Source organism: Ursus americanus, chromosome 18 (genome assembly GCF_024610735.1).
Source record: "Ursus americanus isolate L20-20 chromosome 18, mUrsAme1.1.p, whole genome shotgun sequence".
NCBI lineage: Eukaryota > Metazoa > Chordata > Mammalia > Carnivora > Ursidae > Ursus > Ursus americanus.
The window spans coordinates 6,217,724-6,236,376 of NC_142144.1; the positions used below are offsets into that span (position 1 = coordinate 6,217,724).

The 18,653-nt window shown below is 45.2% G+C and overlaps 1 protein-coding gene and 1 non-coding gene across 12 annotated transcripts in view; both read left to right on the top strand.

The window, feature by feature from the left end:
• Window positions 1-18,653, top strand: part of FNBP1 (formin binding protein 1) — a 134,029-nt gene that overhangs the window by 107,389 nt on the left and 7,987 nt on the right. For 2 of the 11 annotated variants that reach the window (XM_045771266.2, XM_045771261.2), the window contains exons 9-15: window positions 295-492; window positions 1,470-1,652; window positions 7,405-7,419; window positions 11,084-11,193; window positions 15,897-16,029; window positions 17,385-17,506; window positions 17,787-17,926. In XM_045771266.2, coding sequence (XP_045627222.1) covers window positions 295-492; window positions 1,470-1,652; window positions 7,405-7,419; window positions 11,084-11,193; window positions 15,897-16,029; window positions 17,385-17,506; window positions 17,787-17,926 — 901 coding nt within the window. The remainder of the gene's footprint in view (window positions 1-294; window positions 493-1,469; window positions 1,653-7,404; window positions 7,420-11,083; window positions 11,194-15,896; window positions 16,030-17,384; window positions 17,507-17,786; window positions 17,927-18,653) is intronic. The other 9 variants (XM_087869276.1, XM_087869272.1, XM_087869273.1 and 6 more) reach the window with 9 other exon arrangements.
• Window positions 2,886-2,994, top strand: LOC123775772 (U6 spliceosomal RNA). The gene has a single exon (XR_006775157.2). It is a non-coding gene; the product is annotated as a U6 spliceosomal RNA (small nuclear RNA).

Sequence of the window (18,653 nt, forward strand, 5' to 3'; positions counted from 1 at the left end):
TTGGCAAAGTCCTTCTTACTTAATATTTGTTTCTCCAACTGTGGAAAAATGGTTATTGAGAAGATCTTCCCATCTCAGCTAGACATATAGCTTTACGAATAGTAATAATTCTTTCTAATGATAAAAATATTCCTAGAAAAAAATCTGTTATTAATCAATATAGATATAATTCTCTAGATAACTATAGAGATATAATTCTTTACGAGAACATCTGTATGAGGCCATCATAATTCGTTGTGCGAAAAGTATATGCACGTGTTTGAATGCATTCGTGTGTGATGGATGTAATTTCAGGATTCCCAGCTGGTAATAGAAGCTTATAAGTCCGGGTTTGAGCCTCCGGGGGACGTTGAATTTGAGGATTACACACAGCCGATGAAACGCACTGTGTCGGATAACAGCCTTTCGAATTCCCGAGGAGAAGGCAAACCAGAGCTCAAGTTTGGTGGCAAATCCAAAGGAAAGTTGTGGCCCTTCATCAAAAAAAATAAGGTACTGATGGTTGGACCCAGTGTGAAATGAGTTTTATAAAGTGAGATTTTGACTTTCTCTGTTAGTCTTAAAAGAAAAAAAAAAAAAAAACAAAAAAACAAAACTTAAGAACGTAAGCCTGTAGTTCACAGAACGCGGAAGAGAGCTAGTGTGCTGTTTTATTTTAAACCATGATTTCTCTTTGGTGGTGGTCCCTTTGCCATGGCCATTTGTCTTATTTCAGATGCATTGCCACCTGACTCGTGTCACCCACACTAACACTGACCTCTACTGACCTCTCGGCCATTTCCCATCATGCCTTTCACTGCTAAGTCCGCCAGCTGCCTGGTCCCCTCGGCTGGGAGAGGGGGCGCTGCGCGGGATCTCTCTAACACTTTATCAGCAGCTCTGATTGAAATCGTTTCCACGGGCTAATGACTTGGTGTTTGAATTCATGTTAACACTCCATGAACATTTTGTGTTTTCTTTTGGTGGCGTGGTACGTAGGTGCATGCGTGAACCTGGGCGCCACGTGTGGTCAAGGCAGCAGTACTGCGCTCTCTGGAGAATAACTGCATATTTAATTTCTCAAAGACTGTCTTGCTGTCTTGACAACCTTGGCATCTGAGGTCCTTTATGTTCTCTCATCAAGCTCTGGTGGTTTAGGTGGTTTAGAAATCTTTACCCTTCTGGCCTTAACTGGTGTAGCCAGTTAGTAACTAATCGGAGCTTAGTAACCGATCGGAAATGTAGTTTGCATGGGACAGCCTGCATGAGCTTCTTGTCGGAGATTTCTCACTCCTCTTCCGTTGCCTTACTTACTAAAACCTCCACTTTTGTCATATTCTACATGTTTTCTTTTGGACCATGGCCTAAATATTTAATCGTTTGTGTTTTACTTGCTTTGGATTTCAAATATTATTTGATGCTTATTTTTGTTTTGTGTCTTATCTTCTTGTTTCTGATTTTACTCTGTCACTGCTCCATCTTACATGTAGCTTATGTCCCTTTTAACATCCCCCCATCAGCCTCCCCCTCCTCCCCCTGCCTCTGCCTCACCCTCTGCTGTTCCCAACGGCCCCCAGTCTCCCAAGCAGCCAAAGGAACCCCTCTCCCATCGCTTCAACGAGTTCATGACCTCCAAACCCAAAATCCACTGCTTCCGGAGCCTAAAGCGTGGGGTAAGTTCTGCTCTGGAATCCTGTCTCTCTCGTGCGCTCTGGGTGCATGTGTCGTTCTGCATGACTTATTTTGTTTGTGAATGAATCCATTGTGTTTCCCCATAACATGAAACAGTAAGGATCTGGGATTCACTGTAGCTAGAAAGAAGAACCCCAATAGGAGGAGGAGAGAAGAAAGAAGGAAGCAGAAGGGATGGAAAGAAGAAGAGAAAGCCAGCCAGCCGGCCCAGAGGCCTTTTGGTCTCGAGCACATTTTAGAAAGGCTTTTCTCCACTTCCCTTTAAAAACATCTCAGTCATTACTATTCTACCTTGATTTTACCAAAAAAGGAAGCTTAGATTCAGTTTCCAAAGCCAGCGACATATGAGATGAGGAATTGGGAGTCACTGAATACTCAGAAAATATTTGCTTGATAATTGCTGAAATAATGTGAGTGTCACGAAGATACTTCTCTCTGAGCTAAGCCTCAGGGTTCGAAGGGGAAACGTCATGGGGTTACAGTGGTTTCTTTGGCTGTTGGTGAACATATAGTATGGTGATAAAATCCCTGTTGGCTGGAAGAGGACTAATGTCAGATTTATCTGCAGAGGCTGAGATAATAAGCACTTGGCATTTATCGAGAACTTACAATGTACCAGACTCCGTTCTGTGGGGTCGTTGACTTTTCTTCAACTGCCCTGTGAGTCTAGGCACTAAGACACCCTTATTTTACTGATAAGAAAGCCGAGGTCTAGAAAGATGAAGTTAGGAAGAGGCAAAGCCAGAGATCCCGCTCATCGTGAGGTTCTGTGACGTCCACGCTCAGGGAGCGTCTGTTAGAATGTAGTTGACTTGCGAGTGGATGTCGTTTAGACTCCCGTTCGAATTATGATCCCCTGTGCCAGATTCACAGGGTTTTGTGCAACTGATCCAGTAACCAAAGGGAGTTACCAGTTTGGTTTATAAGATTGGAATAGAGTCATTTGGAGCCTCGCAAATAAAGCTAACTGCTCACTGTAGCCTAAGCCACGCCCAAATATCCTTTATTATGAAGAATGAGGCATGGCGATCAGGAGTAGACAGATGTGTGTGTGTGTGTGTGTGTGTGTGTGTGTGTGTTGACACACCCAGGAGGGTCTTTTATCCCGACCTGTGGGGACTGCGATCCAGCGGTCATGGGATATGTTCTCGTACAAACGTAATTTTTACTCTTCCCTTCCTTTGGGTAAGAAAGAATGTAAAGGTATGATAGCCGTGACTAAACAAGGGGTGGTACATGTACTAAAATCGGAACAACACAGAGGAGATAGCACAGTCCCTGCGCATAGATGACACGCAAATTCTCGAAGCGTTCCGTATTTTCAAAGTAAGTAAATAAATAGAATGAGGGACAACCCCCCCATTTCTTTATATGCAGAGTTCCTTTAATAAGGGAATCTCAACATTTTATGCAAAGAATACACATAGTTGGTGAAATTGTCTTGTCTTAAGGTTCCCCAGCAGATCAGGTTAAGAATCAGAAATGTAATTTCCTCAAGATTTCAAGACAGCCATTGTTAGAAGGCAAAGTGTAGCTTCAGAAGTGGATGATGGATCGTGTCGAGCTCTATAATTAGATCTCAGCTCCCAGCTCGATCAGGCTGGCTTTTAAAACTCCCCGGCCATCCTGTTTGCTCATGGAAGAATTTCCAACATCTGGCCAGGGTGTTTTGGCGACACTCTAAAGTTTTACGTTAACTGTACGTCAGTTAACCCATCTCTCTGCCACTTGCAAAACCTTTACGGAGCACTCATTTATTGTATTTCTAGTAAGTACCTCTGCATGGTCTTTCGGAATCTCACGTGGAGTATGCTGAACATCTGTGATCGTTTACGTTTGTTTCTGTGTCTGTTTCATTCTCTCCACACTACACAGTCTGTTGGTTGCAAATGGTTTTCCTGATCTGTGTTTCATGATGTTCTCTAAATGTTTAGGAAAAGACCAAAGAATGTCAGTAATCAATAAGTATACAGGAAAGATGGCTAGGAAAAATATAACCCTTAAACACAGTGAAATGAGAAACGGGTTATTATGATGAGTTAAAGGAAAATCCCTCTTTTTAAAAATTGTAATTAGCAAAATGAATTTTATTTCTTACTCTCTAAATCTGTGCTCAGCAAAAACTCGGTTAAAAAAATTTTTTTTTTCTCAGTGCTGTGTTTTCCTGAGAGTTAACACACACACGTACACATTCTAGAAGAATTAGTAAATAAATAGAAACACATTTCTGCTTCCTTCGTTTTGGGTCAGCCTGTTCTTAGTGAGGGTCAGATTTGAGGTCCCTTCCTTCAGGAAGTAGAAGTGAACAAAAAAGAAAGAAAAAAAGAAAAGAAAAAGGAAATGCATCACAGAAGTAAAATTAGGAAGTTCAAAAATAAAAAGCAAATCTGAAGTTTGGGGAAATAAATTTGATTTTAAAGCAGTCTCAACACAGAAGGTACACGGATTGCAGGGCCCATGACGAAAATGATACTGTCCTTATACTTCCTTTATTCTTCCTTTTTAACTTGAAGACTATTGTGCCAAAGATAGCAAAAGTGCCCTAGAATGATAGATCTGTGATTTTAACACATCTTTTAATTTATTGTGTTTTGCAGCTTTCAGATCCCAGTCTCAGTCCTTTGTTCCTGTTATCTGAATGTATAAATCCTATGTAGACATTTCTTAGCGTAGCCGCTTTTGTGTCTAAATAATTAACCAGGATAAAATGGTTTTTGTCATGAATCGTTGGCATCTGTAAGAAAATTTTCTTTCACTGAACGTTTCTAAAGTATGCCACCTGAGCGTTATTAACCATTTTTTCATCTTTACCTAAGTCAAGGAAAAATGAACCTAGATAGTATGGTCTCCGTTTGCAATTCACAAATGTAATTTTGTTGTCTTAAATTAAGATTTCTCTTTCTGGTCTGGGCAAGGGTCTTCTAAATCTAAAGTATGGATGTAGTTTCCCCATGTTTTCAAGTTCATGGCATGAAAAAATCCCATCGGAGTTGATCGAAAGGTTTGGAAAACCCTTACCTATTGTTTGTCAGATGTTACAAGTTTATGGTTACTTTAATTTTATTTATTTTATCTTGTTCTCTTGCTGATTATTGGCAGACTCAGTCTTTCTGTTTTCACAAAGAACTCATGAAGAGGACGATAGGGAAACCCACGTATGCTTTTGAAGCTAGGGACTATGTTGTAAGTTGACCTGTGACGGCCAGGGCATACAGTCATGGTACGGGTACTAACCGCTATGACAGCACCAAGACTGGGGACCTGGCAACGAAATTCTCCACTGGGAGACCTGGACACGGGAAGGGCCTCATTATTAGTATAAATTCGACCCCAAGCTACGTCATCTAAAGCTTGGGTGGGAAAAGGAACCAACTTCCCAAGAAACACCAAGCTTCCTCAAAATGCCAATGGCCTGAGCTTGGCTTTGCCCCCTCTTCACTGATCGTGACTGCCATCTGAGAAGATGTCAATGGGTGTGATTTTAGGGCAGAATCTCACCCATAAACGCGGCTGCAGAGCGTGGTCCTGGGAGAAGGACACTCTTACAGATGGCAGTTGTGTAGCTCGGACGAGGACCCACATCCCCGTTTGAAGGAGGTGGATCCATAAGGGGGTTATGCCATGAAGCTTGGGGAACCAAAACGGTCACTGGCGCATGAGCAAGGGCCTGGAGGGGTCCCGTGACTTTGCATGGCCCTTAATTAAACACGGTTACTTATATCTTTATTTTCACTGTCCCCTTTCTTCGTACTTGAGGTTAGTACCTGTGGCTACGCAGTAACACATGGACCCGCTGGCTCTGTGTCCCCCTCATGTGTTATTGACCTATGTGGCTCCCAAGGCTCCGTAATTGTTGCCTGAAACTGACAGCTTTTTAGTTCCTCGGATGTCTCGCAATGCACTTAATGCAATCTTTACAAGTCTTCTCTGAAATCATTCGGTTGCTAATGTTAAATGATCTAACTGGCTGGCTTACAACCTAAGACCGAAAACCCGTGTATGATCGTTACAAGAATACCGCATCGCGTGATGGTGTTTCTTATAGATGACCCATCACTGTCCATGTCAGGACATCGGATTGGTCTTGAAAATCCGCTAATTCCTATGGGTACTCGGATTTATTTTCAATCGTAATGACTCGTTTTTATTATGAAGTGGTAATATTCCTATGCTGTTAGTTTTTATGTTAGAATTCTTCTTTTGGAATGCTTAAGAGAGAATACATAATTGATATATGCCTCTAAGTAACAGAAGGAGCCGAATAGAGAACAGGTATTATACGGAGTTCAAATGTGAGGTCTTTGAATTAGCCGCATTTAGACAATAACGTGTGAGAAAACATTTGTAGGGGGTAGTGTGCTTTGTAGGGAAGGTATTTGCAAAGTTTTCTGCTGTGCACCCTGAGTGTTGTCTGTAAAGAACTGAAGACGTGACGAACCGATCTGTGCGAAGGCTCACAGGAGGGGCCCCAAGAACAGTCAGGAGTGTGCCGTACATACCCCGTGCTCCCAAAAGTTTTGTCTCGCTGCTTCTTTCCTTCAAGGCTTTTTTCCCCATAGGGACAATTTCTTTACAAGCTTAATGCCTATTTGAAAAGAAGTGTCTATTTTGAGTTCATCATAAGAATAAGATTTTTTAAATCTGGTTAAGGAATTTTCAACACCCTGCACTCTCAATTTAAAATCCAAGGGTGCTTTCTTTGGTACTTTGTCTCCAACATATCTTTGACCCTACTACAGCTGCCTGAACTTTCAGAATTGATGACAGCTAAGTAAAAACGCACCGCACTCTCAACACACTGCTTTCCAGCCAAAGAGCATGTCTCACCTGTTAACGAAAAACCTAATGTTTCTTTTTTCTAATTTGGAGATGCCTTTTAATCTGTTTTATGTCCAGTCATCGCTCTACCTGTGCTAATCGCCAGGGCCAGCAAAATTGCGCCTGCTGTATCCTGGTAATTGTCAGGAAATCCATAGCAAGGAGTACCCCTGGATAGTTGATAGTCGGCTCTCTGTTTCCTAACAGTAACTTTCAGGCCAGCTACTCATGTTAGTTCCCTAAGTGCTGTGTAAGCCCCATGAGTAGGGCTCAGAATGGATGGAGAGCCTCTGAATATACCTTCCACCGTGCAGGGGGTGGTAAGCGGTGCGAGAGAGTCGTCCTGCCTCCAGCCTGGTGCAGACAGGCTTTCTGGATCCTTCAGATGGAGCAACTTCCAGCTCCTGGTTACCCGTTCACCCATTCCAGAGTTTGCCTTCATGCCTTCGAGAAATGCCAGTGTTTGCATTTATTAGAGTTCCTCAAGATAATACATTTCTTGTACGTTGTGAACATAATTGCTCTTCAGACCCCCCATGAGTAAAACTTTCCACGTGAAATATGGTGAAAAAAAGGCTATGTGATTATTTTTGTCTTTTATTATCAGCATGTGTCACCCACTGCAAACTTATTTTAGCTTATGTCCAGGCTGATGTGACCCATCCAGAAGTGTGGGCAGAAACTCTCCTTTTCTATCTTTATTCTTTGCTCTGGCAGCATAGCAGCTGACGGAAGGTTTTGGCAGGGCCAGCCCCTCTTGTGAACGTTTGCACAGATCCGCTGCAAGTCATTTTCACAAGCGGCAGGTGAATTTATGTGTTATGTTAATACAGTGCAACTGACCGAATACCTCTTCTTCTGATGTGTTGTCTCTCTCTTTTTTTCCCCTGTTACCTCTTCAATTTTTACGTGAAGCTTTCTCTCAAGCTGGTAAGCACAATTATTCTATGCATGTCCCGAAACTAATCAGGCTTTTTGGTGTATGTTTCTCTTGCGTGTGCTTTCGTTGGTTTTCCTTCCTTAGACCTTTGCAGCCCAAAGGTCCAGAATCTACAAGGGGCGATCTTAATCTTTTCAAGTTGCTAAGAAAATTAACGCTTAACTCATGATTTGGTTTCCTTTCTTGTTGGGGCCTTAAGAGGATGGCAGACGTTAATACACTTTATTTGAAAGTGAGCATAAATATAAATAGTCCATATTGGGGAGTTTATTTATTGGATCATTTGGCGTAAAAGTAAATTTAACAGCTGAAGATGCTGCTTCTTGGGAGCCACAGAAGCAGATTAAAAACGTGGTGAGCCTGAAGGAGGCGTGCGGGAATGGTGCCAGTCTCTAACTCAGGTCCAAGGCAGCCTGCGAGAATCGCAAACCGCGGGATCTTTAAGTCGCTCCATAAGTATGTGGGTGCCTTGTGCGTAGCTGCTTTAAGAAATCACAAGATGACTTTATGGACAGTGAAAAGAAGCCTCCTAAGCCTTTCTAAAATAATTTACTTAGTGTTCTGTGTCGTTCCTACCTAATTGCATAGCCCTAGTAAACAGTCAGACTAATCATTAAATTTATTAAAAGAAACTCTTAACTCTGTAACCCCTAACTATACTTGAGATATGTGTAAGTTACATGGTATTCTCAACAACCACAGCTGAGAATGTCCTAAAATCATGGACGACGGTAAACTGCAGCAATTCGACCAGGAATGAGGTCGGCTACTGTAGGCACTGCTGTCGGCCATGCCCGATAACAGTTTCTGGTCGTCCTTACGTCCGTATTTGCTTGTCTGTATGTGGATACATATACGTGTGGATATCCAGAATTTTTCAGCCTGACTCAGGATTTGGCAACCAACCCAACCCTAGAGAAAACGAATGTTTTATTAAATGGAACATTTCTTAGACTGTGAAATCAAATCCCCACACGAGTCCCTAATGAAGGTCTCTGCGAGAAGGAAAACATTCGAAATGTTGCAATGAACTGCGTTTGGAGGCAGCATGAATTTGGGAGAAACTGAATCATTTAAGTAAGAGCCTCTCAGGTACTGGGGTTTCTTGCTCGCTCTTTCTGAAGATCTTCTTTTGCTGACGTGCTAGCAAGGCGTATGTATATCCCTATATATATAATATATATAAAGTTATATAAACTGTTGCTTTATACCATTACTTGGAAGCCAGTGAAGAAGAGAAGTGTTGCCCAAAGATGCCTGGGGTGGAAAAAAGGGTAAAATCTCAGGAAACAGCTCATGCTTGTGCTGTTGGGGGGAGAGCCTCAGGAGTAAGCATTTGATTCCAGAAGTATGTAAAACAAGCTCCTCCGAGAGCCGCAGCCACGTAAAAGATCCACAGACGCCTTGGCCCCCTGTTGCAAAACCGGCGCCACCTGTGGGACCAGTCTCTTTGAGAACTGGACCACTCCAGGGATTTCAGAACGTCTACTGTGACTCAAAGCTAGAAACATAAATTCCTTCATGGCAAAACAAGTCATAGGTGAGAGTATTGCTTAAAATAATCCAAGCCTTAATGGCCTTTTAAGGTACTTCCAGACACCGGACGCTCCTTTGGATCTAGAAGAAGCCGTGACCTGAATCTCCAAAGGCAATGCGAAGTTTGTCTAAGGCACAGTTCACGAGATTAGTGTCTAAATAACAATACGGAAACACAGAATACCTATTGAAAGGGACCTAATTCATTTTTTATTATTTAATGGTTTTTAGTTTTTGTAAATAGTTAAAGTTAAATTTTTTGCCGTCTAGGGTATCTGTTTGTAAGTCACAAGTACTGTGTGTATTATACACCACTGCAGACTTACACCTGCTGAGTCTGCATCTGTGTCCCCTGTGGTTGCCACCCATCACATGTGCCTATTTAAATGTTCATTAATTAAAATCCAATAAAAATGTAAAATTCGGTTCCACGGTTGCACTGGCCGCGTTTCAAATGCTCAGTTGCCGTGTGCGGCTACCGTATTCACCAGTGCAGAGATGAGAACTTTTCCATTCTTTGGAGAAAAAAATTCATTGGGACTCCTAGCCCGTAGTTAGGCTTAGTAACTATTAAGGAATTAACACTGAGCGCTCCCTGGGTGTCCTGGCTTCCGAAGCAGTAGCGTGTCTTTTGTTTGGTTGCATTCCAGAACCGAAAAACAAAACAATCCCCTCAATTTTGGAAAACGTGCTGATGTGATTTAAGTAAACCCAGCATGAATACAGGGTCTCAGGCTCGGTGACGGAGCTGAGCGAAGTGACAGCTCATAATTCAGCTCTCCGGTATTCCAACACAATGATCGTGCAGGGGACAGAAAAAAACAGGGGTGATCATTTCTATATTGAAGATGAGTTTGGTTCATCTTAGCTTTAGAGGCAACTGAACTTGCTTGGCCTGCCATGAGGGACTAGCCACTTGTGTTCTGGTTTCACTCACCTCTCTCTCTCACTCTTATACACGCGGGCACGCGCGCACACGCACACCCCAGCGTGATCACATGCTCCCAGCACAGCAGCCTGGCGTTCTGTCCTAAGCAGCCAAGGAACCTCGGTCACAAGCACCATGTCAGCTGCTTGGCAAATTCAGCTCGATTTTGGAATTACATTATCCAGGTCCTGTCTCTTCCACCCACGCTCCCAAGCCAGCCTGATTCCTTGGCTTATCCCTGGCGACTGAGTACATTTCTCAATCGCTTCATTGAAGCAAAGACCCTGATAGCCAGCAGCTCTAGCTGCGGCTTCTGACACGTAAGCATCTGCAGGAGTCTGGAAGCTCGCTGTTGATGTTATCTACCGAAATTGTATGCACCAAGGAAAGATAGTAATTGTTTCTGAAAAGAGATCAAGATATCAAAATAGGCTCCTTCTGCTGGATTGGAAACAGCTGGCATGGATTTCGGACGCTGGGACGTTGGTGTGGAGGTCGGGGAGCGTATTCTATGTGGATTTTCTGAGGTCACCCTACAGATGTCAAAAAGGAGTGACCAGGCTTTTAGAGGCCGCGGAGGGGAGAGTGCGGGGAGAGGGGGGGAAGATAGATGTTTTAATGTCCTTTTCCCCCACATTCTCTGAGGAACCAGATGTCCCATCTGTCACTTGGTGGGGATGGAAACTTTTGGCCTCAGCCTGTGTGGAGAAGTGGGAAGAAAGGCTCAGAGTAGGGTGTTAAGCGGCATGAGACCGTTGATGACAGGGGCACTTGTCCCTGTGTCGTATGGAGGGAGCAGAGACTTCAGACTTCCTTCAAACTCCGGTGTTGCCACCAACACTGGCGGTCAAGTGAAGGTACCTGCCTCAGAATTCGTTTTCCATCGATTCTCGCGAGGGTCAGAATTGTTTCTTCCCCTCCCTCCTTCTGCAGCCTTGCCCCCTGCCTTGCCAGAGATGGTTTGGCCAGCAAGCCTGGACCCCGAACCGGTGTGTGGGACTCTTTTGCAGTTTGCATGCACTGATCTTGCGTCTCCGCTGGGTGTCGTGGGAAAGAGCTTCCCTTTAGTTCATGGAAACACATGCAGACCTCTGCATCCCCCGGTGTCTGGGGAATGACGTGTCCTGCGGGCTTCCCTCGGGGTCTGTCCTCCAGGAGGAGCGCCGGCTCACACCTGTTTGCATTCGCAGGGCGCCACGCCAGAGGATTTCAGCAACCTCCCGCCCGAGCAGAGACGGAAAAAGCTGCAGCAGAAAGTCGATGAATTAAATAAAGAAATTCAGAAGGAGATGGATCAAAGGTAGAGTGAAGCGATAGGACTTACTAAGAAATTCGCGTTCAGTATGGAAAGGTGGGAAATCCTGAAATAGCTTCAAGAGACGTGATTATTTCAGCCGTGTGTGTTTCACGGAAGGTCTGCCGGACGGCTTCATTACAGAGCGGGAGAATTCTTTTAACAAATAGGTTTTACTCTGAGTTTGGGGAACAAAATACGTTCGGTTATTTTTTTTTTCTGTGTTTCCATACTTCTTTTTTTTTTTTAATTTTTATTTCTTTTTAAGTTTTAAATTTTCATTCCAGTTGTGTTAGTTTCAGGTGTACGATATGGTGATTCAACACTTCTGTACGTGACTCGGTGCCCATCACGACAAGTGTCCCCTGAGCCCCCTTCACTGGTTTCACCCATCCCCCACCCTCGTCTTTTCTTCAGTCATGAGTAGGTAGCTGAGTGTTTCGTACAAACGAGGAAGAGAAACGTGGCGTGAATCCTGCCCCCCTCCCTTGTCCCGTATTCTAGCTTTGGGTCTGAAATGTCCTTGTCTTTCTATTTGAGGACAAGTGACAGTCAGTCTTCCCAGAGGTTCTCGTGACTCCTTATCTTGTCGTAGAGCATACTGATGGCGTGTAGAAAACCCGTCACAGCACGTCTCATCACACACACTACCAGCCATCAGGGGTGTGATGTTGGCCCGCTCCCGAGAGGCTCCTGCGTCACGATCCCACCGCTGGGTCTCCTGGTTTTCTGAGCTGTTTTGTAAGTTTGATCCCAGGATGGTATATATGCGAAAAAGAAGAAGAAGAGAAGATTTGGTGTCTCTTCATTTGCACTTCCCTTCCACGTTTATAACTTGTAGATCTTTTCTGTCACTTGCTAATGATCCTGATTGAAAAACCACTTTATTAATTGTCTCTCCCTTTATAATTCTCCCTGAGTGAATTAGGTGAATCATTCGTCTATTTGAGATTTTCTGAAAGGTGACTTGAGATTTTGTGCCCTGTAAACAGGCCAAAAAGTGAGTCTACATAAATTTAGTTACGGCAAAGCTGGGCTCGTACATGGCAAAAGAAAAGTAGTTGTTTATTCTTTTACCTCTGGTAGAGCAACTCCTGAAAAATGGGTGGTTTTATTAATTAATTAATTAATTATTTATATTTTTAATTTTTTTTTAGAGCGAGAGAGAGCGTGGCAAGGGTACGGAGGGGCAGAGGGAGAGAGAGAGAGAAAGAGAGACTCGCAAGCAGAGCCCGATGCGGGGCTCACTCCCACGACCCTGAGATCATGACTTGAGCCGAAATCAAGAGTCAGGCGCTCAACCAGCTGAGCCACCCAGGCGCCCCAGATGGGTGGTTTATAAAGCCTGTTACAGGGCGTAACAAATAGCGGCACGTATAATTAACTTTGGTTTTGTTTTGTGTTAGAAATACCCCTCACGAGATGCAAATGTTTTATTTACCATTTTTATTACACATGGGACCAAATATCAAAAGGGTCACGCATGTGTAAACCAGTGAGAGCTCGGGCTGTTGGGTAAGTGAGCAGTTACACTCTGCACGGGAGTAAGTTCGGACTCGCTCTCCGAAATGACACTGCGGAAGGTCATGGACACTATTGTCCGATAATTATACAAAAAAATTTCTCTGCCACTTGGGTTGTGGCCATGGAAGCTGGTTAACCTTTTAACCCTCACAGCAGCCTTGCTGGTAAGAAAGCAAATCCTGTATAACCATTTACCAGATGACTGTTTATTGAGCATTTACCGTGTACAAGGAAATATCCTAGACCCTGGGAATAAAGCAATGAACAAAACACACGAAAACCTCCGTTCTCAGGCAACTTACATTTTGTTCACGAGGAACAAGACAGGACTAACCAAAAGCACAAAGTGTGAGGGTAGATTTAAAATACCCTGGGGTTCAGGGCTGCCCGGCTGGCTTAGTTGGAGGAGCGTGCAACTCTTGATCTCGGGGTCGTGGGTTCGAGCCCCACGTGGCGTACAGAGATGACTTAAGTAAATAAAACTTTAAAAAAAAAATGAATATACCCTGGGTTCAAACCTGGTTCCACCTATTTCTGTTGCAGACTTTGAACAAGCTTCTTAACCTCTTCTTGATCTTTACCTCTTAACCTTACCTCGGTTCCCTCATCTTGAAAAGGAAGTTAGTAGTGAGGATTAAATGTGTCGGTGTATGGGAGGTGCTTGGACCAATGCCTGGCACGTAGTGTCCGTAAAACAAAATGGGTGTGTTCAGTGCCAACAGACCACACGTCCCATTAGATTTTCAGACTGAAAAACAAACAAACAAAATCCACCCGTATGCTACCTACAAAAGGCACATCTAACTCATAAGGTATTAAAAAATAAAAAACCCATAAGGTATAGAAAGGTTGAAAATAAAAGGATGGAAAAAGATACACCATCCACTGGTTGGCCAGTGCCAACCAGAGGAAGACTGACTTTCAGGCCAAAAAAACCCCTCAGACTATTCAGCTCAAGAAGGTCAACTTCATAACTTCAATGCTTCGAGTAACAGGCAGCTCAGTTTAAAGCTGTAGGACTGTATGACCTCAAAACATGAAAAGGTTATGCTGTTAGCCCTTTGACATGAATATGTTCAAGAAATACAAACACATCATTGTTGGAGGAGATTTTTAATGCACTTCTCTGAGTAACTGATAGAACAGATTAACAGATTGAGGGAGAATACTTACATAGTATAATTGACAAAACTGACCTCAGACATGTCTGCCCAGTAATTGTATTGTGCACATTCTTTTCAAGCACACAGAATATCTCCAGCAATTGAGCATATCCTGTTTTCATGAAGCAAATCTCCACAAACATCCAAGGGTAGACACCATTTAAGGTGTGTTGTCTGAAGTCTGCAGTAAAGCTGGGTACCAATAACAAACATTTAGAAATTAAGAAATGTAGCTCTGGATAATTCCGAGACTAAAGAAGAAATCATAAGAGACATGGGAAAATACACGGAGCGGAGCTGAACCTGAACCATTCTACACATCAGTTACTGGGCGGTCACTAAGGCAACGCTCATAAGGGGAACTTTATAGCTTTCCATACATATTAAAAACAAAAAGCACTAATAAACATCAGTGAACTAAGTATCCATCTCAAGAAGTTAGAAAAAGCAGAGCAAATTGAACCGAAGAAAACAGAAGCGAGGAAAGGGTGTAAATTAATGCCACAGAAAAACATACGCACACAACAAAGAGGGTCAACAAATCCAAAAGTTGGTTCCTTGAAAAGATGAATAAAATTAAACTTCTGGAGAGACCTATCAGGAGAGACAGGAGGAGGAGAATCGAAGATAATGAATCTCGACCAGTCTTTTGAGAAGTTTTGCAGAGAGATAGGGCAGTAGCTGGAGGTGTAGCCATAAAGTCAAGAGAAGAATTGGGTAAAGGTGGACGTTACAGTTTGTTTGTTGTAAGAGCATTTATTCATCGCAGATCCTTACTGATCATCTACGTGTGCCACGCAGTGTCCCGTCACTGGGGAGATACCAAGTTAACAAAAGAGCTTGAGCCCGTAGAGCTTCCTCAGAGAGCTTCCATTCTAGTAGGAAGAGACTGACAGTCAACAATAATAAGCATAATAACAAGTCACATAATGTTGGAAAGTGATACGCGCTGTGGAAAAGAAGGAAGTGGAGCAAAGTCAGGGGGCGGGGAGTGCAGGTGGGGGGAGGGCTCTAGTGGAGATGTGACCTCCGGGAAAATGAACAGTCAGTATCCACAGAGAGGCAGCAGGACAGGACGGATGGGCTCAGATGCAAGGGGGTGGGCCCAGGCCTGGTGAGGACTTGTGGAACTTCTCTTCCTGTTATTTCTGTATTTTCAGTTAAACTATTTCCAATGACTCAAAATAGGGTTTGGTTCATTGGTTTTATGTCGCATAACAGGTTGAGGCTGCCTTTTACTGAAGCTCATTAAAGTTGGACCCTTCCCACCTGCAGAGTCATTTGCTCTAAACTTTTAACATCTCGAACCCTGCAGAACCCTACTGAAAGTCCCTCGGAGCCAGAGTTCAAAATTAATAGAGCTCTTTGGTCCCAGAGATAGGCCCAAGCCTGGCTGCAACGCTCCTATAGGGATTCATTTACTCAGGCTGCTGCGGGCGGGCGGGCCGCCAGCGCGATGTCAGGAAGGGTGTGGAATCTTGCGATCTGTCGCTTTGAGGCTCAGTTGCCCGCCTGTCATGGATACCAACTGTGGGTTTGGTTTCTTAATAGTTGAAAGAGTGTGTAATAAAATTTCCAAAGCCGTTAACTCTGCTTCTCCGGGAGGGGAACATATGGTAGCCCACGAGACCCAGGGTGCCAGCTGGAGCTTTGGTTTGCACGAAGAATGTGCGCCTGGATATTTGGGCTTTGTTTGTTTTTGTTGTTGTTTGGGGAGAAGGGAGGGATGAGGGATGGGATTGATTTATGTTTCTCAATTGCTGGGGGCGTGGGAGGTACCAGATACCATTCAGAAAAGGCAACTGAAATTTTAATATCCGTCTCTGGATTATACAGACCTCGGGAGCCAAAATCTTATATGGAGTTTTAGGGTGAAAACAGGCCCCAGTCCTCCCTTCCAACCCAGGCAGTGACACCGTCTTCCCGTGCTCCCGTTCACACGGCGTTCAAGGTGGTGGGAGAATACACTTGGCGGGTGACATTCACCTTTACCGCGTCCTGCTCCTTTTTTTTTTTTTTCAGAGATGCCATCACAAAAATGAAAGATGTTTACCTAAAGAATCCTCAGATGGGAGACCCAGCCAGTTTGGATCACAAATTAACCGAAGTCAGCCAAAATATAGAAAAACTGCGGCTAGAAGCCCAGAAATTTGAGGTATGAAAAAGCTGTGGGTGAAAAGCTCTGTTGGAAAAAAAGAGAAACCGAGGAAGGGCTGGGGGTCGTGGCGTGTGGAGGCTGTCGAGCGCCAGCGATTCGTGCAAGAGATGCGGCTGGAAGTGTTGGGGGGCTTGGCGAACCATGGTAAAAGGAAAAGCGGTCACCCAGCGGCTGTGCTGCCCCTCGGCATGCCCTCTGCCCAGGATGCCCCCCAAAATGACACCAGTCACAGTCGTATTTGTATATGTTGTTCTTTGGTTTAAGTGTTTCGCTTCATCTGTCCTGTTCCTGCATCTGTTGGTGGCGGATACAGCTGGAACGTGCCACCGTGAATCCAGGGGCTAAAAAACCCAAGTCAGAAACATACGGTTCTTACAAAGGACCCGTTTTCAGGGGTTATAGAGGTGGCAAATTAGAAATGAGTAGGAAAGATAAATAATAAATGTTTCAGGGAGAGAGAGGAGCACTCAAGAGCTATGGACAAAAGGCTTCTTTTACCCACAAATTTTCAAGGCTGCAGAACATGGGAAAATACATCAGGGACTGATCACTTCCGTCGAAATAGGTTACTTCTAGCCATGAAGGGTCAGATGCGGCTTTTTAAGATGCTTCCTGGAGTACGTCAGCCAGTTACTACTGTTGGAGTGCTTAGAGCCTAGAAATGTCCTTTCCTGGTCATTTTTATCGTTTGGCCGTTTTGACACTATTTCAAATGTTGCCCAAAATGATTTTCTTTTACCTTATTTGATTTCCTGTATGCACGTTTCTTAACTATTAAAAAGAGTGGCGCCCCTCAAAACAAGGAAAGATGGGTGTCGCTTTCAGACTAAGTCACGGCTCACGTGCGGCAGGATTCTCCTCGTCTCCAGGGGAACCTCGCTGTCACGGAATTTTGGAACCAGAAGGAACTAGAAGCGACTTATCCGAAGTCACACAGCTGTTTTTAAAAGCCCAAGAGTAGAGGGGCACCTGGGTGGCTCAGTCGGTTCAGCATCCGACGCCTGATCTCAGCTCAGGTCTTGATCTCATGGTTGTGAGTTCCAGCTCTGCGCTGGGCGCCACGCTGGGCGTGGAGCCTACTTAAAAAAAAGAAAAGTTAAAAAAGCCCAAGAGTCTAACACAGTCCGGCGCCTAAACACGCTTGCTTCTACGTCTCCAACGTGAGATGCCCTGGAAGCAGTTGCCTGTGGGTACCTTCTGCAGCCGAATGCACAGACACTGGAGACCCCCCCGTGTGATCCTTCTCGAAAGACTCAGGGACCATCAAGCCCCCCAAATTGGGGGCCTTTAAGACTCCTTGGTCGGGCCCTCAGCTGAGCTCAGACCAGCGTCTTTGGTGATTTTGCTTGCAGGCCTGGCTGGCCGAGGTGGAAGGCAGGCTGCCAGCCCGCAGCGAGCAGGCCCGCCGGCAGAGTGGAATGTTCGACGCCCAGAACCCGGCCACGGTCAACAACTGTGCCCAGGACCGCGAGAGGTACAGTATCTGTACCGCGCCTGCTGTCCGCTGGGGTGCAGCTTTGCTCTGTGTTCCTGTTCCGATTCTGGAGTCTGGAAGCCAGAGTAAGGCACTTGCTCGGCACCAAAGAGCCCGCGATGCCTGACCTGCCCTTCCCCCAGCGCACGGGTCCCTAGTGCCACATGGGGCAGCGACGGAGCAGGCAGGGTGACCTGAGGTGGCCTTGGTGGCAGCAGTCGGGGGTGCGGGCGCCCCGCTGGGCAGTCGCTATAGTTGCTGTACGCTTTCCTTTCTTGAGCAGCCCGGATGGCAGTTACACGGAGGACCAGAGTCAGGAGGGTGAGGTGAAGGTGCTGGCCACGGACTTCGACGACGAGTTTGACGAGGAGGAGCCCCTGCCCGCCATCGGGACCTGCAAAGCCCTCTACACATTCGAAGGTGACCCGCGTCCGCCCGGTTCCCCGCTTGCGCACGCTGTCCCTTCTCCTCCTGTGGTTGGACCTTCTTCCGAACCCTTCCAGATCTTTCTCTCGCATCTTACCCTATTGTTCTGCTCACTGTCAGCATCATCATTATTTGGTCCATGGCTGCATATTTTGCCTGTTGGTCCGTAAGGTGGAACAGTTTTCGTGGAGCTTTCTTGCCGCAGATAGTGTGGAATAATGATGATTTCATCTGTTCATTCAGTATTTCTGGGAGCTCCTGTCTTGGAAAGCCCCCAGAGGGGTGGGATGCGGGTGGGTTGGCGTGCCTCTGCCCCTGGAGAAAGAGATCAGACACACATTTGGGGGAGGTCAGCTGGTAGCACTCACCAAGGCGGGGGTACGGAGTGCTGGGGGTTCATGGGACAGCGAGCTCACCTCCTCAAGAGAATTAATTCCGGGAACTCTCCGGGCTGCTGTCCATCCGAGGTGGGGAGGTGAGGGAAGCGTGGGCTCGTGTGGCTGGAGCTCAGAGGTCTCGGGTGGGAGCAGTGGTGTCACTGAGGGGGGAGGTGGTGGGCAAGACAATCGTTTCGATTTTATTTGGCAACGATGAGGAGCCGTGGAAAGCACTTGAGCAGAGTGTTGATGCCGTTGGAGCTGTACCCGAGGACGTGTATTGTCACGTGTGTGGGAGCGATCGGAGAACAGGGATGAAGGGTTCGGCAGACTAGCCTAGAGTT